Raw genomic sequence first — 26882 nt, 5'->3', positions numbered from 1 at the left:
TCGGCCCATGGTGCCTCTGCCAGGGAAAATGGGCTCCCAATCTCTGTTTTCGGCTGGGACGGCCTCCTGCAACACTCTGTCAGCAAAAATGCAGCTCTGTTGCAGGAGGGTTGCAGGAGGGTTGTAGGAGGCCGTTCCAGATGAAAACAGAGATTGGGAGCCCATTTTCACTGGCAGAGCAGTCAGGCCACCACAGGCCCCTTTGACATCAAACTGGCCACGTTTATCCCAGCCCCCTGAGATCAAAAAACAACCCTGATACGGCCCTCAATTGAATCAAGTTTGACACCCCTGTCTCACGTTGATCTGATGGATTTTGTCTGTGAATCTAAATACCGTCATTTAGGAATAACTCTTTTGTTTCCCAGGCTCAAGAAACTAGCTTCTCAAATTATTTCCATCTAGCTTAGTTGTTTCTAACCACACAACTAATATCTCCAGTTGCATTAGGGAATAACAGCTTGATGTCAGACAAATGGCGGACAACCATTTAAATATGAGCCAGCAGTGTGCAGCAGCTGCCAAAAAAGCCAACACAGTTCTAGGCTGCATAAACAGAGGGATAGAATCAAGATCATGTGAAGTGTTAATACCACTTTATAATGCTTTGGTAAGGTCACACTTGGAATCCTGCATCCAGTTTTGATCGCCACGATGTAAAAAAGATGTGGAGACTCTAGAAAGAGTGCAAAGAAGAGCAACAAAGATGATTAGGGGACTGGAGGCTGAAACATGAAGAATGGTTGCAGGAACTGGGTATGTCTAGTTGAATAGAAAGAAGGAGTAGGGGAGACATGATAGCAGTGTTCCAATATCTCAGGGGCTGCCACAAAAAAGAGGGAGTCAAACTATTCTCCAAGGCACCTGAGGGTAGAACAAGAAACAGTGGGTGAAAACTAATCAAGGAGAGAAGCAACTTAGAACTGAGGAGGAATTTCCTGACAGTTAGAACAATTAGTGGAACAAGTTGCTTCCAGAAGCGGTGAATGCTCCAACACTGGAAGTTTTTAAGAAGATGTTGGATAACCATTTGTCTGAAGTGGTATAGGGTTTCCTGCCTAGGCAGGGGTTGGATTAGAAGACCTCATGGTCCCTTCCAACTCTGTTATTCTATTCTATTCTATTCTATTCTATTCTATTCTATTCTATTCTAAAGAAAGCATGTTCCCCCTTTCCACCCTTAACGTCCCAATAAACATATGGTAAATTTAATCAATAGGCAGTAAATTTCAGATACCAAAATGTGATTACCTGTAGGAAAAAAACTGTTCTTATATTGCCTCCTAAAATCATTTAAGAAAAAGAGAAAGGGGGGACCCCCACATTTTCCCAATCCTGATAAATTTACTTAAGTACTTATTGAGATTAGCAAGATACAACTCAAGATAATCTAACATGTTTCACTAGGCTTACACCTGAAAATATCTAATCAAAGCAAATCTCTACTCTAATATACACTTTTGATTAAATGACATAAAAATGATATGAACACCATACACTATCATTTTATGCTACAAATTAGCTAGCAGAAAAGCAATTATGAACATTTATGGCAAATTTGGGCTAAATAATACTAGCATCAGATCTGTCAAACTAAAACCCCATATGTATTATGAGAATTCTAACAGGGATGTATGCAGCAAGGGTCAAAAAAAATGACATGTTTTTTTCATTGTCTTTTCTTTGGGGATTTAATGGATATTTGCATCCACAGGCAGCAAAGCCTTTGCAGATTACATTAATACCCTTATTAGTCCAAATTTCAAGTAGAAATAGAATTTAAGAAAAAGGGGTTGGATGAACAATTAGATGGCTAAGACGGGGAGATGAGTTTCTGTGCTTTTAAAATGATTTTTCACATATAAAATAGTCCCTCGGGACCTTAAAATAAGGCCACCATTCATAGAATACTGCTCAGTTTAAAATTAATTACATCAGAATCACTGTTTGTATTTCCAAGAAAAAAAGCAGAAGTGTGTGTGTGTGTGAGAGAGAGGGGGGGGGCGGGAGATTGTGTTCTATCCTACCACACTAAAAATAACTAAACAGCACAATTTGCTTAGGTGTCACTAAATCAGATTTGACTCCTGGTGACTTATCAGAGAAATGCTATCCATCTTAAACTATATCCCCAAATCTGTAACACTTCCATGATCATTCCAAAGATTGATTTGATCCTATCCATCTACCTTATTGGTTGACTTTTCCGTCTTTTACTTGCTTTAAACCTGCCAAAACCTAATCACTTTTTTCTAGTCCATTATTCACCTGCATCACCTGCTTATCGCCTGAAGAAGCAATCAGTTTTTATTTGGCCAAGACTGATTGATTGAACTTTCCAGTATCCCGTGCTTCTTTTAATAACTGCCTCAAAATCCAATCTCTGATTTTAAAGTGTCATTTTTTTTTCTCAATGTCCAGTTTCTGCAGCCATACACTACCACTAGAATGAGCATTACGTGAACTATTCTGATCTTTGTTTTGATTGAAATGTCACTTTGAATGGGAAAGAAGGATGAATATGCTTCTTTCTGCATAATTTCTGAAGTCTTGGCTTCAGTTCCAAGACAGCTACCTTTAAAGTTTATGCTAAAGGCTTCCAATGGGCAGATAGTAACTAATTCAAGAATCAAACAAAGTGACAGGAATATACTGAATTTCTGTACAATAGGGATGTCAATATCCAAGATAGCTTAGAACAGCGATGGCAAACCTTTTTTGGCTCGTGTGCCACAAGTGGGGGGAGCAAAGGGGGGTCGTGTGCGGGTGTGCCGCACCCATAATGCAATGTGCGACCCCCCCAGTGCGCATGCACGCACAACAGGCGCGACCCCCTCCCATTTTTACATGCTTTTTTCACCCTCCCCAGGCTCCAGAGGCTTTATAGGAGCCTGGGGAGGGTGAAAAGAGCCTCCCCTGCCCCCCCCGGAGGCCCTCCGGAGGCTTCAGGGACCATCCGGAGGCTTCCCTGAAGCCTTCGGAATGCTTAAAATGACCCTCCGAGCAAACCAGAGACTTCCGGTTTGCTCGGAGGGTCGTTTTAAGCGTTCCGAAGGCTTCAGGGATGGTCCAGAGGCTTCCCTGATGCCTCCGGAGGGCCTCCGGGGGGGGGCAGGGGAGGCTCTTTTCGCCCTCCCCAGGCTCCTATAAAGCCTCTGGAGCCTGGGGAGGGCTTCACTGGCTTAGAAGATGTTTCCTACTTACAGGAACCTCATGTGCAAGAAGATAAAGTTGGACAAAAATTTTTTAGAACCTCTTCTGTAGGTCTGGCCTGCTTTGTGGGAGTGGCTTGCCAGCCATGTGACTGGATGGGAGTGGCCTGCCGGCCATGTGACCAGGAGGGAGTGGCTTGCCAGCCATGTGACTGGGTGTGCGTGGCTAACTTGTAAAATGTGGTGAAACTCACTTAACAATGCTCTTGCTTAGCAACCGATATGTTGGCTCAGAAACTCTGGCATTTGGAGCATGCAAGTCTTAAAGCTGTCAAGTTACAAGAACCTTGCACCCCTAAACCTTTAGAAAAAAAACCCAGGGGTTTTCAAACTTTACAGCTTTAAGACTTGTGGACTTCAACTCCCAGAATTCCTCCTCTTGCTCTTCATCTTGATGATGTGCAGACGGGCGGGGGGAGGGAGCTGGAACCGGTTCTAAACGGCACTGTAGATTTGTGGAACCTCTTCTATAGAAGAGGTTAGAACTAGCAGAAACCCACCCCTGCAGCACTCTAATCATAACTGAGTCAGAAAGTTAAGGAATTGATGTAGTGTAATACCTATTGAAATATGGCAAGAAGCATCAGCAAAAGTTCTAACTAAGCTATCTGGAGAGTAGCAGTAGCAATACCAATTAGACTTATATACCACCCCTTAGTGTTTTATGGCTCTCTCTGGGATGTTTGCAATGTCAACATATCCCCCCCCAACAATCAGGGTTCTCATTTTACTGACCTCAGAAGGCTGAGTCAACCTGGAGCCGGTCAGGATTGAACGCCAGGCTATGGGCAGAGTTAGCCTGCAGTATTGCATTCTAACCATTGTATCACCTTAAAAGCCTAAACAGTATGACCTGTTTTAAATATTTACTCAATAATTTTAAAAAATGAAATGCAACTTAAGGGGTGTGGAGTGATGTCATGCTTGCCACCCAGTCCTATATTCCAACTAATCAGTTTTCTACCCAACTGGCAGGGGAAGAAGCAACTTCATAATGGACTTTCAGTCTTATTCTACAACGTTCCTTAACTCAGGTTCAGAATGGCTGTAGAGATGGCCAAAACTTGTGTATGTTTGCCCATATCACATCTTACCATTCAGTGTTTTCTCTTTTTTTAACAATTATATGCATCCTTCCCAAATACTGTGTAATAGTAATACAAGATATTCTTTTTTTAAAAAAAATATCATTATAGTACATGTTGAAATTCAAAATCATATTTTTCAAAAACCAATGTGCCATTGTTAATCATTTGACTGTGCTCTTAAACAGGCTCTTCCCCAGCTTCTTTCATTCCTAAGCTGTGCATTGTTGGGCTGTGGAAGGGAATGTTGGCAGCTGTATCTCTCACATATCCTAGCCAATAACATTGGACACTAAACAATTCTAACCTTTGCTGTCTTGATGGAACAGCCCAACCACTTTTATAACAGAGGTTTCTTATAATGGCAAGTTTCCTGTTCCATTCTCTGATGACAAACAGGGTAGGCGTCAAACAGAAGATTCTGCCCAGCTTGTGTTAAACCATTTCAATCTCCCTTTCCTTTTTTTTTACTGTGACTACTAAACCTGCACATTACATCTGTTTACTTGATGAGTTGAATTATATGCTGCTGAACAGATGCAAGTAGTAAACCAGTTCACTAAATAAATTAGAAAACAATGATTATGGGAAATCTGTCTAGACTTGAACATTGAGAGGGAAATACATTTTTTGCTGGTTTAGGCCTGGGGAATCCACTCCATCCCTTCCTTGTAGAAAAATAAATGTATTATTTTGTCCATTAATAACAAAGTGAAAGTAGAATGCAGAATGTTCTGTTCAATAATCACTGCAGGTCTTTAAAATGCTAAAGAAAACAATGAGGTACAGTATAAGTTGCAAAATCCTTTGATAAATGGACTAATAGAAATAATAATTTAAAACAAAACAAGGAGGATGGACAGATTCCTTCCTTCCTTCCTTCCTTCCTTCCTTCCTTCCTTCCTTCCTTCCTTCCTTGAAAAAGAACTATTTCTTTTGATAGAAGCTCCTTACTATTCATTTTACTTTTAGTGGCAACAGTAGTTATGTGAACAAGATTGTGCACTTTTGAGGGGATTGAAAAAATTCCCAAGTAATGGGCATTAAAAGACCAAAGGACAAGATACCAAATTGAGTTCATCACTGATCATGTGAAATCTGATGGATTTGTACCCCCTCCACATGGTGGCTTGCCTTGAGTATTGGTCTGCAGTGATTCATTGGTGGCCACTGAACAACAAACAGGATGAGGCTTTGTTTATATGCAGCCATAAGCCTGCAACCTGCCAAAATTAGGGTCCAAAAACTGAAACAGCTTTCTTTCCATAGTAACATGGAAAATTCGCTACTAGGCAGAAGAAAAAGACTAATCACTCTTCCCATAAAAGGGTTTCAGCACAGTCAAAAACAACAATGCTTCCCAGGGATAAAAAGGGTAAGATTTAAGCAGGAAAAAAACATGGCTGCAAACAGATTTATATACTGGAGCTCTTAATCAGGATTTGAATTAGAGTGATAGTTGGGAACAAGGATTTAACCGAATTATGTTCCCTCGTGCTACTCAAAATGTAACTCTCTCCCTAACTCTAATCCTTACAAAGCAAGAAAGTTGGGAGCTCTTGCCCTTTCCATCATTTGAGAACTGCTAAGAATGAATATTACAGCAGGCATTTCAGCGGTATTTATCAGCCACTATAATAATAAAAGGAGCTTTTTGATGGCTACAATCTTCCCAAAACTCATGTCTACCCAATATGTTTGGACTCAGTCAAAGCATGCTAAGAATTCTGGGAGTTGAAGCCTCAACACACTGGGAAGATGGATAAGTGAGCTTATTGTATTCAGTCACAGTTTCTCCATGCAAAAGAATCAGGTTTTTCTCTTTAAAATTGTAATCCCATAACAATTATTTGTTTGTTTGTGTGTGTGTGTGTGTGTGTGTGTGTGTGTGTGTGTGTGTGTATGTGCGCATGTGTATTTGTTTTCATAGATTTTCATGGGTGTAGGTATGCTGGTCTTGTTGTATTCGGATCTTTTCCCGTTTCAGATTGAGATTGTATTGGCAATGTTTCGCGAGGTCTCACTCGCCATCCTCAGGCTGGTGTTTTCAGCTTAAAGTGTGATCAGAGCTGCCGTCTTTCTATAAATCTTGGTGTGTGTGTGTGGAGTGCTGCCGTTGTTTCAGTAAGTGGATTGATTGGATGTGTGGCTGTATCATGATTGGAAGATTTATGCTGATTGGTGCTGGCTGTGTGTCCATTGTTGCTTTCTGTTGTAACGGGCTGGGTGGTGGGTGGAGCTCATTTGTTGACTATGGCTGGTTTCCAAATGTCTGGTAGGCGGGAGGTATCGTCACATTTATTCATGTTGTGGGGGTGTTACTCTATAGCCGTGATGGCGAACCTATGGCACGCGTGCGCTGGCCAGCTGAGTTCACCTTTTTAAAAGCTATTTTTCGCCTTCCCCAGGCTCCAGAGGCTTTATAGGAGTCTGGGGAGGGCGAAAAGAGCCTTCCCCGCCCCCCGGGAGGCTTCAGGGACCTGAAGCCTTCGGAGCGCTTAAAACCACCCTCTGAGCCTGTGACTTCCGGGTTGCTCGGAGGGTCGTTTTAAGCCTTCCGAAGGCTTCAGGGACCATCCGGACGGCCTTCCTGCCATACATCCCACACAGGAATCCGTCCCCTCGGGGCTTTGCGCGGGCATCGCGAGGGTTAAGCCGAAAGGGAGTGGAAGGGGGAGGGGGAAAGCAAAGGGGGCTTTGTTGTCAAGGCGACGGCCCAGCCCAGCCTCCTCCTCCTTCTCCTTCTCCTCCTTTCCCCCTCCGGCTCGAACTCTGAAGGAGGGGAAAGGCGGCAGGCAGCCAAGCTCCGAGGACGGAGCCGTCTGCGGGGCTGAGCACGATGCGGCGCGGGGCCGCCCGAGGCCGGGATCGAGGCAGCTGTGCGGCCTGCCTGGCGTAGCGTGGCTAGAGGAGGAGGAGGAGGCGGCGACGAGGGTGGCGCGGCCGAGGCCCAACGGACTTTCCTTCGGACGAGCCCGTCCTGGCGGCGGCGGCAATGTGAAGGCCGGGCCCTGGCGAGCGCGCTGAGGTTGGGCGGAGCGGCGCAAGGACGCTGGGCCCGAGGCGCTGTGCGGCGGAGGCAATCCGGGCCCGGGCGATGGAGACGCACGTCTCGTGCCTGTTCAGGGACTGTCCCGAGGCTTCCCTGAAGCCTTCGGAGAGCTTAAAACTTCCAGGTTGCTCGGAGGGTGGTTTTAAACATTCCGAAGGCTTCAGGGAAGCCTCCGGACGGTCCCTGAAGCCTCCGGGGGGGGTGGGGGAGGCTCTTTTCGCCCTCCCCAGGCTCCTATAAAGCCTCTGGAGCCTGGGGAGGGCGAAAAAAGCATGTAAAAATGGGGGGGGGCATGGCGTTGTGCGCGCATGCGCACTGGGGGGGTGCGCATTGCATTATGGGTGCGGCATGCCCGCACACGACCCCCCCGCGATCCCCCCACTTGTGGCACGCGAGCCAAAAAAGGTTCACCATCGCTGCTCTATAGCTTCCATAATTATTCTCTTGTTGAAGTGTTCAGTTTTGGAGATTAACCTGGTTCCTTCGAAATTAATTTCATGTCCTGTAGCTTTAAGGTGCTGGAAAAGGCAGGAAGTTTTTTCTTTTTTTCTTACTGTGTTCTTGTGTCCTGCGATGCATGCATTTATTCTCCTGTTCCTATGTATGTTGCAGGGCAGATTTTGCATGGTATTTCGTAGACTACTTGGTTTTCTAGCTGGATTTTGTATTTTGAGTTTCTTAAGATGTTGGCTATTTTTTGGTCAGTGTTGAAGGCTGTCTCGATATTGTGTTTGTGGAGAATGACAGTTGGTCTTACCTGAACGGTTGTTTTAGGAGGTTTTGCAGGATTAGCCAGGATTGGGTATTGTGATGTCCAATTGGCTTTGGGACAGACTTAATTTGAAGCCACGCCTCTGTGCTCCTTGCTTCTGGTTCCCAGTTTCAATGAGTCAAGACCACAGCAAAACACCTGAAAACAAGTCACAAGGGAACACGTACTACCCCCTGAACTCCCCCAACCCCTGGACCAACACTAGAGCGGGAACCTTGCTAATCCTGCAAAACCTCCTAAAACAACCGTTCAGGTAAGACCAACTGTCATTTTCCCGAGGAATTTTGCAAGATTAGCGATTGAAGATGCCTCTCCACCCAGGTGCCAAGTGCCATCGCCTCGGTTTGAAGAGTCCTGGAGTGTGTGCTGCCCTGTCGGTTGACGTGTGCCTTTGCCGCCACGTTGTCAGTCAGCAATCCCAAACATGGTCCTTGAAGTGACGCAATACCAAATGAATCGCTTGCAGTTCCAGCCAATTTATATTGTGTTGGAGGTCCAACCAGGTCCAACGCCCCTGCGCCATTTGGGACTTCAAGAGAGCTCCCCACCCGTACAAGCTGCAATCCGTTGTCAGGATGAGGTGCTCCGGCTCCCTGAACTCGCAGCCCTCGTGTAGCACTGGGGAGAGCCACCACCTCAATGACAGCTGCACCTGTGGTGTCTCTGAAACTTTTCCTTGGAATTGCTGGAATTTGACCTCTGATGTGGCAGGAGACACCACTGGAGTGGCCTCCATTGTAGACGAGCCCAAGGCACCACGTCTATGCAAGAAATGAATTTCCCCAGCAAGCTGGAGAGCACTACCACAGGAACAAAATGTTGACTTCTAACTTGTCTAACTAAGGCTAACAAACTAACTTTACAGTCGTGGGACAGAAACAGCTTCACCAGCTTAGAGTCTATGATGGTCCCCAGGTGAGGAATCCTGGTGGCGGGAACAAGGGAACTATTATCTAGGTTAACTGAAAAACCTAACTGCTCTAGTGTGGATACCACCAACAAAATATCCTCCCTTCCCCGCTCAAACGATGCTGCTTGGACTAAGATGTCATCGCAATAGCATTGGAACCTGACAGAGCACTCATGGAGGTAAGCCGCCACTGCAGCTATGACCTTAGTGAAGGTCCGTGGCGTTGACGCCAAGCCAAATGGTAGGGCCCTATACCGGTAGTGGCTACCGAAATAGGAGAACCTGAGATACTTACGATGGCCAGGGAAGACGGGGATATGGAGGTAAGCCTCCGTCAGATCAATGGAGGCCATGAAGTCATTGCGCCTGACCCCCGCCAAGATGGATTTAAGCAATACCATCTTGAATCTCCTATAGACTAAGTGAAAATTTAGCAGTTTAAGATCCAGAATCGCCCTCCATCCTCCCGAACTCTTCGGAACGACAAAGAGGTTAGAATAGAAACCTGACCCCACTTGGTCTGGTGGTACCGGTTCTACCGCCCTAATCTCTAGGAGGTGTCAGATCACCTGCCTCATGAGAGAGCGTTTATCTTTACTCTTGGTGACCAAAAACATCCGAAAGTGGTTCGGCGGGATGGAGAGAAACTCTAGGCGCAGGCTAAATCTGATGGTATTCAGAACCCAGGCGTTAGTGGTAATCTCAGTCCAGGTGTCGACAAACAGAAGCAGTCTGCCACCTATGGGTGGGGTCGCTATTGAGCTATCTGCCCCAGCGATAGGGACTGCCACCTCCCACCCCGAAAGGGCTTCTTCCCCTGGGTTTGGAACCTAGGCCTATCCCTAGTATAGTGCCTATCCGACTGCCTGTGAGGAGACCTAGACCTGGATCTAATGGGCGATCTAGACCTCAAGGGAGAACTAGGCCTACCCCTCTGTTCAGCCCTGGACACCTGCTTTTCAAGGGCCCTGTACCTCCTTTCCTCATCCTTCTGCAAGGCCTTGGAGGATTTCCCAGCTGCTGCAGTTTTTTGCCGTCTCACAGAGGCTGTGGGTCTCACTCGTGTCCTACTGGAGGTCCCCTCCCCAGGGGACAATGGGGGGAACCCGGCCTCTCCTCTGCACCTGTCATGGCACCAGGTCAGAGCTCCACCAGGCTCTGCCCACCAAAAACAGCAGCGACCAAAAAACAGCTTCCCCCAATCACTCATGGCCTCTATGCGATGAAATCAGCCTCTGGTAGACCTTTCCTGCCCCTTTTGCAAGCTGCCCGGCTGCCGACAGCACCACGCAGATGCCACACGGTCCTCACTGTCCTGCACCGCTCCAGGCCTCCTGGAGTCGATCTGGGCCTGCAGGGCCTTGCTGCTACCACCACTGCAGAAAGGATGGCCACCCAGGAAGGCAGGGATGAAAACGAGGCTTCATAGTAGCCTCTGCCCCAGCCCATGAGGCCTGCAGGAATTGACGCCCCAAAATGGCCACTGTAATGTCGTCCTGCCTCTAAAGCCCCAAGAAGCCACTTTTAAATCCCTTACCGGTGGCCGGAAGTGAGCCACACCAAGGGGAGGCTTCCAGGTATCAGATGGAGGTAAGGGGAAGAAGGCAGGGAGAAGGAGTTTGCAGGATGGCACTGGATTGTTTTTGGAAGAATCAGGAACCAAAAGCAACCTGTTTTTCTTCGGCCAGACAGAGTTGAAACTGGGAACCAGAAGCAAGGAGCACAGAGGCGTGGCTTCAAATTAACTCTGTCTCGAGGCCAATTGGACATCACAATACCCAATCCTGGCTAATCCTGCAAAATTCCTCTGGAAAATTTTGCTGATTTTATCTGTGGTGCCTTTGATGTAAGGGAGGAGGGCGATGCCGTTGTCCTGTTCTGTGTTTCGTTTTTGGGGGGGAGTCTCTCTTTGGATTACGTTGGCAATTGTTTTTCTTTGGAATCCGTTGGAGATTAATACATTTGTGAGAGTGTGTAATTCAGTTTTCAAGTGGTCTTTGTCGGTTAGGCGTTTGGTTCTGGAGATGAGGGTCTTGGCTACAGAGTTGATCTGTGCAGGGTGGTGATGGGATTGTGCACTTAAGTAGCGGTTGGTGTGTGTTTTTTTCTGGTAGATAGTGTGTCCTAGGGAGCCATTGGGTTTTTTGTCGGTTAGGATGGCCAAAAAGGGAAGTTCTATTTCCATAGTGAATTGTATTTTGGGATGTAGGTTGTTGAGATGTGTGAGGAAGTTGTCCAGTTTTTCTTTCCCATGTGGCCAAATCACGGAAGTGTCATTAACATATCTCAGCCAGAGTTTGTGTTTGTGTTCAGATTTATCTAAGGCGTTAGTTTCAAAATGTTCCATGTATAAGTTTGCGATGACGGGTAAGAGAGGGGTGATCCCATGGATGCTCCTTCTATCTGTTTGTATCTTTGTCCATTATGGATGGTTAGGCAGTGGTCAGGTCCAGGATGTGTTTAGGGGGGGTTGTGTTTGTTCTGGATAGCTGTCAAGGCTTCTTTATAGGCACTTGGGTAAAGAGGGATATGACATCGAAGCTCATGAGTAGGTTGCTGGGCTGTAGGTTTTGTTTCTTTATTGTTTCTATGAAGTAGAGTGAGTTTTGTATCTGTGAGATGATGGAATCTGTGTAGGGTTGGAGTTGTTTGGTGAGGAAGATTCTGTAGAGGTGAGCCTATGGAGCTGACTATGGGTCCGAGTGGTGTTCTTTCTTTGTGTATCTTGGGGAGGCCATAGAGTTTGGGGCATCTGGAAGATTTCTCTCTGGGGATGATTCTTTGCTGGATCTCTTCACTGATGGGAGAGGCTTTTATTTTGGATTTGATGTTTTTTTCCAGGTAGGTAGTGGGATCTGTATTTAGAGATTTGTAAGCACGGTCTTGGAGTAGGTTGGATAGTTTGGCTTGGCAGTCAGACGTGTTCATCACCACTGTGGCGTTACCTTTGTCTGCTGGGAGAATGATTATGTTGTTGTCTTTCCTCAGGTTGGTGAGTGCTTTTTCTTCTTGTTGTTGTAAATTGCTTCTGGGTGGATTACTGGAGCAAAGGATGTTGGTGACTGCAAGTCTGATTTTATTGGCTTCATCTGAGTTGATTTTGGTGAGTGTAGCTTCAACTCCGCATATGATGTCTTCAGTGGGGATGCATTTAGGGGCGACTGCAAAGTTGAATCTTCTGGAAAGGACATTGGTCTCAGTGGTGAGGGTTCTGTCTGATATGTTGTGTACTGTTTGTTTCATGAGTTGCTGTGGAGGGTGGTTGGGCTTCTGTTGTTTTTCTAGTCTGTGGAGTTTGTTGGTGTGTTTGTCTGTCTTGTAGGAGATTTCTCCTTTGGCTCTCCAGAGGGCTAGTTGTTTGGATTTGTCTCAGAGTGCTGGGTGGATTTTGTTGCTGAGTTTGAGGTGAAGAGTGAGTAGGTCCCGGTTGGTTTGATCTAGTAGGAATCTTTTCCTATGGAGTTCATTTCTGATTAGGGCTAATTCAGTTCTTTTCACGATCCTTTTGGTGGCTGAGGTTTTAGAAATGGAATTTTAGTTGGAAGCATGTGGGGATCAGGCTTTTGTCTCGGCAGTTGCATAGGAATGTGAGGTCACATAAGATTGTTGCTCTTCGGACTTCAAGTTTCTCGTAGGATTTGGTAAGCAGGAAGGTTTCCTCCCTGTAGAGGTAAGTTATTTGTTTTCGTAGATTTTCACGGGTGTAGGTATGCTGGTCTTGTTGTATTCGGGTCTTTTCCCATGTAAGATTTAGATTGTCTTGGCAACGTTTCGGCGAGGTCTCACTCGCCATTCTCAGGCTGGTGTTTTCAACTTAAAGTGTGATCAGAGCTGCCGTCTTTCTATAAATCTTGGTGGGGATGTGTGGAGTGCTGCCGTTGTTTCAGTAAGTGGATTGATTGGATGTGTGGCTGTATCATGATTGGTAGATTGGTGCTGATTGGTGCTGGCTGTGTGTCCGTTGTTTTGTGTTGTGATGGCCTGGGTGGTGGGTGGGGCTCGTTTGTTGACTAGGGCTGGTTTCCAAATGTCTGGTAGGTAGGAGGTATCGTCACATTTATTCATGTTGTGGGGGTGTTTCTCTATTTTGATAGCTTCCATAATTATTCTCTTATTGAAGTGTTCAGTTTTGGAGATTAACCTAGTTCCTTCGAAATTAATTTCATGTCCTGTAGCTTTAAGGTGCTGGAAAAGGGAGGAAGTTTTTTCTTTTTTTCTTACTGCGTTCTTGTGTTCTGCGTTGCGATTTGGGCCAATTAAAAAAGCTCAAAGTTTGATTGGTACTCAACTGGAATGATGTTCTAGGTCCACTTCCTAGGTTCAGATTATTGATGGGACCTGGATATGCTGACATTGCCAGAACATATAGGCCAGGCAGAAATTACTAGAGGTTAGTTCATAATCTTTCGCTGTGATGGGCTCTATAGGTGATAACTGCAGCTCACAATGTGATGCAGCTGCATTTAGACAACCTGTCTTTAAGTACAGTCCCATATAAGGCACATTGCAATTATCAAAATAGGATGTGAACAAAATGTGAATGATAAACTTAATGGCTTGCCAGCCTGACTATGCATGCAAACTGGTATACACTATGTTGGTTGATTCCAAAGCCTTCCTTGCCATCTCTGTCATCTACTGCTCTAGCAGGTCCTAGACCTAGAAGATCCCAGAAAGGAAATGCAAATCTTTCAGGATTTAAGTGGAACCATTCCAGGCTCAGTAGGCCCAAGCAGCTATTAAGTCTTGTCACTCTGTTTTTCCCTATCCATTCAGCCACCAGACACTGGGACAATACCTTGTCAGCATTAGCTGGTTGATCTGGAGGTGAGTTTTATAGCTGGGTATCATCAGTACCATCCTCCAAACTCCAATCTCTAGACTCACACCTTATGATCTTATATTAGGTGTTAACAAATTAGGGTAAGAGGGTTAAACCTTGAGACATTTTTCATAACAGGGATTTTTGGATCAATTTCTCCCCTCTTATCAATACCAACTGAATCTGACCACCACCGAGAAAGGAGGAAAAGCCACTTGCAATACTATGCTACCAGTATTCATACGTAGTCTAGAAGGATATCAACAACTACTGAGAGACTAAATAGAACCAATACTGCTGCAATATCCCATCTTAAAGTCTGCTAAAGTATTAATCAGAGTGAAAAGGGTCCAGATAATGCATGCAGAGTATTTCACCCCAAATTAGGACTTTTCACCAAAAAGTATTACAAAATTTCAGAACGTCTCTGGTTGGCAGAAACAGTTTAGGACCAAAATGAATCTTTTGACTCAGCATTCATCTGGAATATGTAAGAACACATGCCAGAAATGGAGAGACATTCCCTGGGGCAGATAAAAAAAATGAAATATTAAATGTAAGTGTAGGAAACATCCAAAACATGTCAAAAGCAAACTAAATGGAATTAGAGCAGCTGATAGCAGTTCTGGCTCCTACAACCAGGGCCTCAAGAAAGAAAATTGCTGATTGTGTGTGTGTGTGTGTGTGTGTGTGTGTGTGTGTGAATATATATATGGCTTTTTGTTGCAAATAGGAAAGGAGGAAGAGGATGACACAGTCTGCCTTGCCAAATACCATTCATCATCTCCCTGTACTCTTCTGGTGCCATACACAGTTTTGTGCTATGGGTTTCTATAGAATTTTGGAAGTTTCTACTATATTTATTAAGTCAATGGGATATGAAGAGCCTGTTGTCTTCTATGGCCTTTAAGCAGATATACCTGTACAACCTTAATGATATGTCTATACAATTTTCTATAGATGCCGTCTTCATAATCAGCTGCAGATTTCTTGCTAGTTTATATTCTTTAAGAGACTGTGGCACACCAGAATAAATTTCATGTATGAATCCTACATACTATTCAGTATGATTCATTGCTATTTCAGTACTTTGTGCCATATATTAATTCCACTCCTGCTGATCTTAGTTTCAGCTCTTTGACCCAATGCTCCTGCCTATCCATCAGCGGTGATCTAGTCTGACAAGCTTTTTGCATGTTCATGGTTAAGAAAACTAGTCCTTTTGGCTACCCCTTTAGCGGGAGTTTGATTGACAAGCAATAATACTTCATTCCATGACACAAAAAAGTTCCCTGGGGGGATTTCAGCTTATCAAATCATGTTAAAAATCAGAGGGGCCAGCTCAGATTATCGATCCTCTCTTTTGCTTTCCTAGTCAGTACTCTAATCTAGTTGTCAATGTTCTCATGTTTGCTGGCATTAAGATCAAAAACTGCAGCCGATCTAAGAAAAACAGGGAAGGACTGATGCTATACAGTCATGTACGATTAACAGGTTGTTATTAGTTACTTTTAGGGCTATAAAATTTAGGCTGCGAAAATCCAAATACTCACCAGGTAGAAGCCAAGAACTGGAGCAGTGTATCCCCATTTTTGCAACCCAGATCTGGCAACTCTAATCAACTTGCATATCCAGATACTCATCTTCAGACAATCAGGGGGAAATTGTAGTGGAGAGGAGGAAGAGACTGGCAACAGAGTAAGGAAGAAGGATTTAATCTCTTACTGGTGTCTTCAACTGCCTGACCTGTTGGCATTTGGAGAATGAAAGTAAAGTATTTACTTAATTGGATAACTTGTCCCCTCTATGAACAAGAGTAGTAAAAAAAAACAGTAACAATTCCTATTCTGCTTGCTAGTGTATTCCGATGATTTAAGATAGGGAAAGAGAGGTGTGTTTCCTTTAAACAAGGTAAAACCATCAAGGCAGTAAGGGACCCAGGACAGATTCTTAAAAGGTGATGAAGAAAGGTTTGCTGAGATTTTCAAAGGCTTTTTAGCAATTCTTTCAAAACCTATGGACAATTAATCAATTCGTACAGATTCTAGTGAAAAATGTGACAAGATCTGAAATCCAATGTACAAGGGTCAACTAAAAAAAAGGTTGTCATATAGAGGACAAATTGAACCTAGCATATCCTATGTTCTTATATATCAGTGGGACCCGTAAGTTTTATTCATGTTTTCTAGAGGCTGATTCCAAATTTTAACTCTTTACTGAGAAGGGAAAAAGAAACTGTACATGGAAAAGTTCTAATAATTAATGACATTAATTTAACTTGAGTGTTTAAAGTTCAAATTATTCAAGATTTTAGAGTCTTCCCTCGACCAGCACTCATCCCAAACTTGATGATATCTCTGAGTTATCTATTTATTTCAAATTAAATCTCCAGGTAATGTACAAGCTACAATATCAAACTTTAACTGGCAAAGGGCATACCATAATAAATGAAGATGAGGATTTCTGCTCATTAGGTGTAGGCAATTACCTCTGTTTCCCCCAAAATAAGACTTGGTCTAATATTATTTTTTGCTCCCAAAATGCATTAGGGCTTATGTTCAGGGAAATAAGGTACTAAATGCGTACATATAGCTGATGAACTTAACTGGGGTTTATTTTAGGGGTAGGGCTTATATTATGAGCATCCAGAAAAAACATGCTAGGACTTATTTTTCAGTTGGTATTATTTTTTGGGAAACATGGTAATGATTGGCCAGATATTTTTCTTATGGTTCCTTGAAGTTGACCTGTTGGAAGTTGAAAGATCTACTCTCTTGTCTTTGCTCTTCCTGAAATCTAATGTCAAGTCTAATTGCAAGTATTGTACAATGCAAAAAATAACTTCCCCCTTTGGGGGAAACACAAATAGTTGTGTTTCATCCACTAATCACCTGCTCAGGCCACATCTACTCTGCTACAGCAAATATACCTTAAGGGTGAATCGCCTCCAGATATTCACAAGAACTCTCTATCCAGCTTATCTTGGAGTATTTATTCAGCAGTATTGAGAACAGCTTAAGCCTCTAACCATATGAGTGCCTACTGGTAGAGCAAGCAGAAAAAAACCCCTCCCTTTAATGCAAATGTAACAATACGTGGTCTATGTTATCTGCTAATTAAAAATTAGTAATTTTAAACAGCAGAAAGCAGCACCACTGGTCCTTCATGCTGTTTTCTATTACTCAAAGTATATCTAACAGCAGGAGTGAGAGAAATTGTTTGGCACATTAGGCCTGTCAGGTTTCATCTCTGTTTGGTTCTTTTCTAGGTCTAGACAGCCGGGCCTTCTGGTTCACACCTGCCGATGTGTGTTTTCCCAGCATTCAGCCACCCCACCACATGGTCTGGCCTGATAACAGAATAAAGCAAGTGGAGTGGGGAAGACCAGCCAGCCATAGCAGGTCCTAACAGCAGAGGATCATTAAGAGGGAAATTGTTACACATGCTGACAGCTTAGCTAAGCTGACACCTAGGATTTATTTTAAAGACGGGCAAGAGAATTTTTTTTAAAAAAATAATAATAATCCCTCCCTACGGTATTATTATTATTATTATTATTATTATTATTATTATTATTATTATTATTATTATTATTATTATTATTAAAAACAACCTAACAGGAACAGATCAGGATTTGGTTGAGAAACCATTTACTACATTGTGTCCCAATCAGGCCTACTTTCTAAAGTGGAACTCCTTCAGCCCATGAGAAGCCCTAGGGGCCTCTGCAACCTGGTGTCCTCCAAATAATTCATCAACAATTTCCAGCGGGCACAGCCAACATGAGAAATGTCAGGGGATGATGGGGGTGAATATGTATCAAGGGCCCCATGCAGAGAGAAGAGTTTCTAAGCCCTTCTCTCCCCTCATCTCTCTTTCTCTCTCTCTCTCTCTCTCTCTCTCTCTCTCTCATGTCTCATCTAGCTTGAAACCTCCCTACTCCCTCACAGTTAGGTTGTGAGCAGTGTGCAAATAAAAAAATAAATAAAATAAAAATAAAATAAAATAAAATAAAAACAGTATATAAAATGTAAAGACAGGTGAGGATGATTAAAAACCAATGCGAAAAGTTAATTAAAAGATGTGGGGAGAGCTCTCAGGGCGCTAACCAGGCCTACTTGCTTCCTAAAATTCTCTTCTTCCTTAAACTGTGGTAGATTTCTTATACATGCTATCATGAATGCATCTGTGGGAGATCAATTATGCACCATTTTCCACGTGTAAATTGCTGCATTCCTCTTACCCTTAGGGTAGCCATTTCAAAACAATAAATATCCTGAATGCTGTGAGCATTATCAGTTAGAAGAACCTCTGCTCCCATTTCTCTCTTTCTTCCCTTGTTAATGTATTGCTTGTTAAATTTATAAAAAAAGAAGGAGCTAGCTGGAAAAGCCGGAGAAGTTAAATGTGGAAGACATATGGACCACCATAATATTATCTAATGAATGCAGGATGCTTGTACAATAAAACCATTGCTGGCAGCTTGAAAGAGTCCCAAGCAAGACATTTTTGATGAGTGCTCCCCTCCCCCTTGACTGAGCTGGTTTATTGATTGACTGATTGACTGGTAGTAGACCTGCTCTTCTTCCATTGAACCACTGGTGGTGCAGTATTTAAAGTGCAATATTGCAGACAAACTCTGCCCACAGCATGCAGTTCAATCCTGACAGGGCTCAAAGTTGACTCAGCCTTTGATTGGTAAAATAAGGACCCAAAATGTTTGGGGCAATCTGCAAATAATGCTTCTTCATTGTAAACCACACAGAGAGTGCTGTCAAGGGAGCAGTATATAAGCCTAAATGCTATTCCTATTTCCCTTCCCCCCAGGTATTTTCTATGCTTACTCAACTATACTGTACTTAAGTTTAGCCAGACTATCAGCAAGTCCTTTCATGGCACTAGGATAAGGTTTGCCTGATCCTGGAGATTTAAAATCACTGAAAGGAAATAGGTATTTTCAGCATCTCAAACTTCAAGCGTCCTCCTTTATCCTACTTATTTGCAGCTGCAGAATAGGTTGTGCATGATTTTCCATGGGAGAAGAGTGAGCCAGCTAAGTTGGTTGGTATTTAGGACTTGGATGGGAGACCACCAGACAGATGAATCAAAATTGTTTCCGGGGGGAAAAAAGCAGCGGCAAACTACTTTGGGGAGTTGCCAAGAAACTTGTTCTAAGGAAATTAGAATCCTGTGAGTGCTTTTCAGTTCTGGAACCACAGGTTGCCCATCCCTGCAGTGAATTATTATGTCATTTGCATGGGTTTGTGTTAACCCAACTCAATCCTCAATCCTCCCCCACATAAGGTGATGAGGAATCGTGTTATCCATGAATAATGTGAATCCATGAACTGAAAAGAGCTGGACGTACAGATTTGATTTCAGAAGGACAGCTGATGAACTCAGAGGTAATGAGTATGGGAAATTCTGTTAAAATAGATACCAAAGGTACAATTTCAACCAGTTGTCTTAAAGAAAAATCAAATGTCAAAATGGATATAGGCAGATGTTTCCAAAATGTTGAAATGAAAAGGGCCATGTGGAAGAAAAAGAAGGAAAGCGCTATAACTAGAGAAGAAAACGAGGTACTGTAGTCTCTAGATCATGTAAAAAGTGTGCCAGAAATGCTAATGCTCAGAATGAGCTCAGACTTGCAAGAGATGTCAAAAACATCAAAACAGGGCTATTTTGAGTACATTAGAGGGGAAAAATGAAAGCCAATCAGGAGGTAGGTCTATTGCAAAGAGAAAGAGGTGCATTGGTGATTATGATAAGGCAGAACTGTGTAACTCTATTTTTATACCTGCATTCTTTTGGATAGGAAATTGAACTTTAGCTGGTTATCCTTATGCCACTAAGGGACTGAGGGAACAACAGCCTAGGATAGACCATGAGACTAGTAAGATATGATTTATCTAATTTAAATGAATCTATATGGTTTACACACAAGGGTACAGGAAATAAGTAGTGGAAATCATTGCACAACTTTTCTCAGTAATTTTTGACCATTCTTGACTTGAAGATTGAAGAAGCCCATCCCCAGAACCAAAAATAGGGAGGAGGAGGAACCAGGAAAGTATAAGCTTCATGTAAGTTTGATGCATATTCTGGGCATGATCCTTAAACAGATGACCAAATAGGATATTTGTGAAGATTTTGATTGGTATACTGCAATTAACAGGAACAACCATGGGTTTGTTTCAAACAGATTGTATCGGGCTAATCTTTTCTCCTTTGATGAGTTATTAGCTTAGTAGATCAAAGGAATAGGTAGACACATCTGGACCTATGCAAAGACTTCAGCACACCGCCTCATTATATTGTTCTTAATAGATGGGAAAATGTATGCTAGGTGATAATAGTACTAGTAGTATCATCCATAAAATAATTGGCTGAATGCCTGTATCAGAATCATAAATTACCAAGGACTCACAGTTGGCTGACTTACTGTATCCAAATAGGACGTGTTAATGCCCGGGGGAAAGCAACAAATGAAACGCCACAGGCTCTGTTCCAGATTTGTGCGGTTAAACATTTAGCAATGGCTTGGGTAGGGGAGTATGGGAGGCATTTATCAAGTCTTCTGATAACTCAAAGCTGGGAGGGGCAGCTATCATTTTAGAGGGGAGATACAGGCTTGTGCAGTGCTCTGAAATAATAAAATGGAATTTAGGAGGCAGAAATGTAAAGTTCTGCATTTGGGTTTGAAAAATGAAAACCACAGAGGAAGTATACCATGGAGGGAAACTTAATTGTACTTGTGAAAATAATATGTGAGTTCTTAATAATCATAAGTTAAAAGGGAGCCAGATGGGAGATACAGCTACTAAAAAGGCAAATGCTATCTTGGGTAACAGAACAGGACAAGAAGATCTTAGGAAGTTAACTGCTCTATCCTGCCGTTATCAGTTAAAAAGGGCAAGGACAAAATGGATCAAGTTCAGAAGAGGGCTACTACCAAGATAATGAAATCAAGCCCTATGAAGAACAATAAAAGGATCTGGGTATGTTTACCCCACAGAAAAGATCATTAAGGAGAGATAGGATAATGGTGTCAAATTACATGAAAGGGATTCTTCACACTGAAGAGAGAGTGAGACCAACTGCACTCAAACTACAAGGCAATCGATTCAGATTAGACATCAGGAGGAACATCCTAACTGGTCAAGCGTTGAGTCTTGAAAGTGGCTGCCCCAAGAAGTAGTGACTCATTTTCCCCAGGGATTCTTCAAACAAGGTTGGATGACCAAGGAGTGGGACTAGATGAACTCTAAAATCACTTTCAACTGTATAATTCTAATGATGTGATTATTGTTGGTTAATATGATTCAGCATGTTACGCAATCCCCATGATGGCTAGTTCAGTATATGAATCTACGTATTCCTAAAGAGCCCCAGACTGACTCAAAAGAACAGAAACTAGACAAAATCGTCTGCCCTCTGAGATTCAGAACGCGGCTCCCAGTGACAAATATAACAAGGTTAGACAGAGAAACATCTGATGGGCTAGCGATATTCTTATAGAGCTTATTTACAGATTTTCCTCAACTTCTGACCCCAACTGAGCCCCAGATTTCTGTTGCTAAGTAAGACAGTTGTTAAGTGAGTTTTGCTCCATTGTATTACCTTTCTTGCCACAAAAAGTGAATCACTGCAGTTGTTAAGTTAATGACACGGCTGTTAAGTGAATCTTGCTTTCTCACTGATTTTGCTTGTCAGAAGGCTGTAAAAGGTGATCACGTAACCCAGAAGTTTTCTCAAAAACATTATGATCCCTTCCATTGTTTTGTATCTTCTCCTGCTCCCTAAATTACAAAATAAAACCATACTTCCTCAAAATCATTTTTAAAAACCATCTCTATCATTGCCCTCTTTAGAGCCATGCAGCTGCCTTTCGCAGACATCCATTAATTTTTATTTGTCTCGTGTTATTAAGCTTGCGAAGAAGACAAATAATATCTTAAGCATGAAGGTAACGGTAATCTGTCTTCCTGGATATAAGATAGATTGAAATATTTACAAGTATAACAGAAACAACACAAGACTACGTCTCATCTCAGGAAATTTCATCGGAATTTTCCATTCACTTTTGGATTGTTTGCTTTATGTCTTTATCCATGATCTGTTATCCAGGAATTTCAAGTTTAAAACAGAGATAAAAAGAAAAAAAAATATGTAGCATGCTAATTTTTCTTAGCTGTTTTTCTCTGCTTCTCTTCACAAGGAGACTGAGTGAAACTGTCGATTCAGTCAGAAAGTTACTTTCTGACTGAAATTTTTCTCAGTGTATTGGTTCAAGAAATTGGGGAGGAAAGTTTGAAAACATCCACCCCAATACATATATTTGATCCACATTTTCTATTATATATAGTTATTTTTAAAGAGCTAAAAAAATGACAACAGAGTCACCATATTTGGAAAGCTCTGAATTTCATGAGGCCATCTGGGTTGTGCACCTCTTCAGGAGGAGCCAATTATACAATTTAAATCAAATAGTTTTCTCCATCATTATGAAAACTGCCCAGAACTCATGTTCTCACTTGTCTCATCCTATTATGTGTGATGTGGGGGTATTTTTGGCCCGGAAGCAGAAGTGTATATGTGTGTACTTTCCTCTGTTTTTCAGAACACAGGAAGGAATTTTGGGTTGGCATAACTGAACAGTCAGGTCACTCCACCTAGTTTTTCTAAAGGTCCACAAGAATGGCAGGAATCAGGGAGTCCATCCATCTTCAATGAAATCATAACACAGGCCAAAATCAAATGGAGGAGGGGGGAGGGAGGGAGTCCTTGGAGCTTAGATCTTTGTTTATTTTGAGCAGGGCTGTGTTATGATAGTTGATCAGAGCAGCTCAGCATTTACTTGAGTGTTTACAATAGCTGCCATCCCCAAGAACTGCCAGAATAGATGTTGTGGGGTGACAAAGTTAGAAATTTTCAGGCATGTTATCTACACAAGCAAGACAATGTAATTGCACCAAGCATATAGAGTTCCTTCCACCAACTTTCTGCTTTGCAAAAGTGTGTTGCTTAGATACCATTTCATGTGATGTTATGTTTTCAGTGGAATCCTTCGCTTTCCAATTGCAAAACTTTATTCAAATATCAAATGGACGGCAGAGTAAATTTAAAATGTTTTGCAGCTAAATTCAGAAACGTTTGTGTAAGCATTGGTTTCCTTCCCTTGCTACTTTTACAAAAGAGAACTTGACTGTTTGGTTTACACTGGGTAAATATTGCTTCTTTATCATCTCCTCTCAAAGTAAACAATATAAAGAATTGTTCTATTTAGAAATGTTGGTATTAGAATAAAGCATTTTCTGAGCCTTGGGCTCTGAAACACTATACTGAAAATGAGCCATATACGTCTTCTATGCTGACCTCTTGCAGGTTTGCATAAAGCTTTCAGTTTAATTCCTTCAATCCTTTTAGTTTTCCTTCCATCTATCAAAGTTTCTAGTCCTATGGAAGAAGCAATACATTTTAAAGGACAATAGCTTTCTTTACAGTGTGAAATAGCTATTGGAAGTAAGATGGACATAATGGATATGGATAAATTTAAAATTGATTACACATAATCCTTAACGTACAACCACAATTGAGTCAAAAATGTCAGTTGCTAAGTTAAACATTTGTTAAGTGAGTTTTGCCCCATTTTACAAGATTTCTTCCCACAGTTGTTAAGTGAATCATTGACGTTGTTGAGTTAGTAACATGGTTGTTAAGTGACTCTGGCTTCCCTATTGACTTTGCTTGTTAGAGGGTCCCAAAAGGTAATCACATGACCCCGGGACACTGTATGAATCAGTTGCTATGGATCTGAATTTTGATCCCGTGACTATGAGGACGCTACAAAGTTTGAAAACCAGTTATAAGTCACTTTTTTCAGGGCCGTTGCAACTTCAAACCGTCACTAAATGAAGTGTTGTAAGTCAAGGACCACCTGTGTAAGATTAAAATAAAAACTGGCAACTACCTTGTGAATTTGGTTGCAATAGAAGAGATAGATATCTGATTCCTAAGTAAAGGATTGATCCAGAAAAGAAAGATAAATGAAGCATTGATAGCAATACAGGATTGCTTCATAACTTCAGGTGAGCATTAATCAGCATAAAAATTAAAAGCATCTATCCAGGAAAAAAGGCTACATTCTCTGTGCTGGTTTTAAGCTACAAATCATGAATTATTAACTGGAATAATGATTTAAAATTTGTGACAAGACTTTAAAAATATTGTAACTTCAGAAATATGCAAACTTTAACATTAATTAGGTTGCCCATTCTGAAGCCTGTTTCTTTTTCCTTTTACTTCAAATAACACTAGAGAAACTATGAAAGTTTTTCTAAATTAAAAAAAAAAAGCCCAGAGGAAAAAGTAACTTAACTCGGCGCGGGGGGGGGGGGGATAGTAATGAAACATACACAAAAGCACACAAGCATAGATAATAGTATGTCAGTTCACAATGAGCAACCTTTTACACGTAAGGCAAAGATCATAACTGTTAGGGATGTAACCCTAGGCTTGGCTTGGCAATGTATATAAGCTATGATTACTTTACTGTTACTTTAAATGTTAGAGAGATGTAATTGGCTTGTTACCTCAAGCAGCTATAAGAGGGAGCCAGAATGGCTGTTAGCTCTCTGTTTTGTTAGAAGCTGGTTGGTGTATTTTGAGGTATTGTGGTTTGCTACTATTTAGCTATATTTTGTGTGCTAGACTGACTATTTGATAACTGAATTACTGAACTGTGTATGACTTGGACTGTTACCCGGACTCTGAATACCTCTATATTTCTACATAGTAAACTACTATATTTTTATACTATTCAGTGTCTCTGTATGCTAGTTTGTGCGTGTTCTTCCATATCACTCTTATTACGCTTCTCTGCATACTCCCTCTTCTAACGGGGAGCTTAATTACTTAACAATAACTATGCTGCTATTTTAGCATTGCAACTAAAGGGAGTTGTGGAAGATAATCAAGAATGGCAATGCAGAGAGTTTTATTTTAAACATGGTTATTGTGTCCTCTTGGTGCTTCTTGATGCTTTAACCTACATTTATAAAAATTAAGTTTGCATGTATATGTACACATATATGTATGTGCATACATATATTTTCCAAAACACAACACGAGAGAGAGAGGGGCGGGGAGACCTGCCCATTGGATGGAAAGTGATTGGCAATTGCTTTCCTGGAATGTCTTATCTAGACTGAGCTACAAGCCTTCATTCATGTAATCCCCTTAATACCATTTTCTGAAAACAATCAACCAAGTAGTAGCAGAATAAATGACAACCAATCTGGCATTATGGTGATTGTTCAATTGGATGGGAGACCAAAGCTCATGTCCACACTCGGTGATTGATTTACTGGATGGATATCATAATGTGCCCTCAGTTTAGACAGCCAATCCAGAGTACAATTATTGATGACAGTGCAAGTGATACATTCCCATGTAGAATTTTACCCACAAGGGGCAGCAAGCAGCTCTCCATTCTCAAACCCATTCCTCTTATGTCACTAAAGGCAATCTATAGGATTGTCTGCAGTGAGCTGTCATAAAGCCATTAAGATTCCAGGGATTGGAGCTTGCTGGACAGAAGGGGGTGAGTCACAGAGACAAAGAGAGAGTGAGGTGGGGGCCCTTAAACTCCATATCATTTGAACCTTCCTGAAGCAGGGATTGGAGCTTGCTGGACAGAAGGGGGTGAGTCACAGAGACAAAGAGAGAGTGAGGTGGGGGCCCTTAAACTCCATATCATTTGAACCTTCCTGAAGCAGGGATTGGAGATTGCTGGACAGAAGGGGGTGAGTCACAGAGACAAAGAGAGAGTGAGGTGGGGGCCCTTAAACTCCATATCATTTGAACCTTCCTGAAGCAGGGATTGGAGATTGCTGGACAGAAGGGGGTGAGTCACAGAGACAAAGAGAGAGTGAGGTGGGGGCCCTTAAACTCCATATCATTTGAACCTTCCTGAAGCAGGGATTGGAGATTGCTGGACAGAAGGGGGTGAGTCACAGAGACAAAGAGAGAGTGAGGTGGGGGCCCTTAAACTCCATATCATTTGAACCTTCCTGAAGCAGGGATTGGAGATTGCTGGACAGAAGGGGGTGAGTCACAGAGACAAAGAGAGAGTGAGGTGGGGGCCCTTAAACTCCATATCATTTGAACCTTCCTGAAGCAGGGATTGGAGATTGCTGGACAGAAGGGGGTGAGTCACAGAGACAAAGAGAGAGTGAGGTGGGGCCCCTTAAACTCCATATCATTTGAACCTTCCTGAAGCAGGGATTGGAGATTGCTGGACAGAAGGGGGTGAGTCACAGAGACAAAGAGAGAGTGAGGTGGGGGCCCTTAAACTCCATATCATTTGAACCTTCCTGAAGCAGGGATTGGAGATTGCTGGACAGAAGGGGGTGAGTCACAGAGACAAAGAGAGAGTGAGGTGGGGGCCCGCGCGCCGTTAGGCGCGCGAATCATATATCTATAAACCAAAATAGCAATAACACATTCTGGATTAGTGTGCTTGAGATTGTGATTTTATTTTATTTCAAAATGACTGGCTTAGTTCAATGTAATAGCTGTCTTGCACCTGTGTTTCGCAGTACTCTTTTCAAATTTGGATACTGTCCCCTTTGTAAACAAATTACTAGTCTACATAGACAGATTACCTATCTAGAATCTGTAATCTGTGCTCTCCAAGCAGAAACTAGATGTCTACTTCAGCCATTCCACTCTATGGAAATGCCATGCTATCAGCCCCCTCTGCCACAAAGATCTTGCAGGAGAAGAGCAGTCTGGACAACCGTGGGATCTGGCAGGTTGAGAGCTGTGAACCATAAACACAAAGCTTTTGCTGTGACCCAGCAAAACAGATATAGTGCCCTTGCTGACCTTAATGGGGACACTAAAGAGATAGGTCAAGGTAGGTGACTCAAATAAGCAGGGGATCATGGTCCAAAACGAAGTACCTTCTTCGGAAATGCGAAATGGGGAACCAGGTATCACACATCAGTCACAGAAGAAGAGCAA

The 26882-nt window shown here is 42.5% G+C and overlaps 1 protein-coding gene across 6 annotated transcripts in view; it reads right to left on the bottom strand.

The window, feature by feature from the left end:
* Positions 1-26882, bottom strand: part of KALRN (kalirin RhoGEF kinase) — a 563540-nt gene that overhangs the window by 335174 nt on the left and 201484 nt on the right. The window contains exon 1 of one of the 6 annotated variants that reach the window (XM_081965419.1): positions 15407-15517. The exons of the other annotated variants lie outside the window; for them this stretch is intronic. Within the exon in view, the coding sequence (XP_081821545.1) occupies positions 15407-15443 (37 nt within the window). The 5' untranslated portion in view covers positions 15444-15517. Of the gene's footprint in view, positions 1-15406; positions 15518-26882 lie in introns of those variants that run through there. 6 annotated transcript variants of the gene reach the window in all.

The sequence above is a fragment of the Natrix helvetica genome (assembly GCF_964273705.1).
Source record: "Natrix helvetica genome assembly, chromosome: 1".
NCBI lineage: Eukaryota > Metazoa > Chordata > Lepidosauria > Squamata > Natricidae > Natrix > Natrix helvetica.
This window is presented reverse-complemented; position numbering and strand designations above follow the sequence as displayed.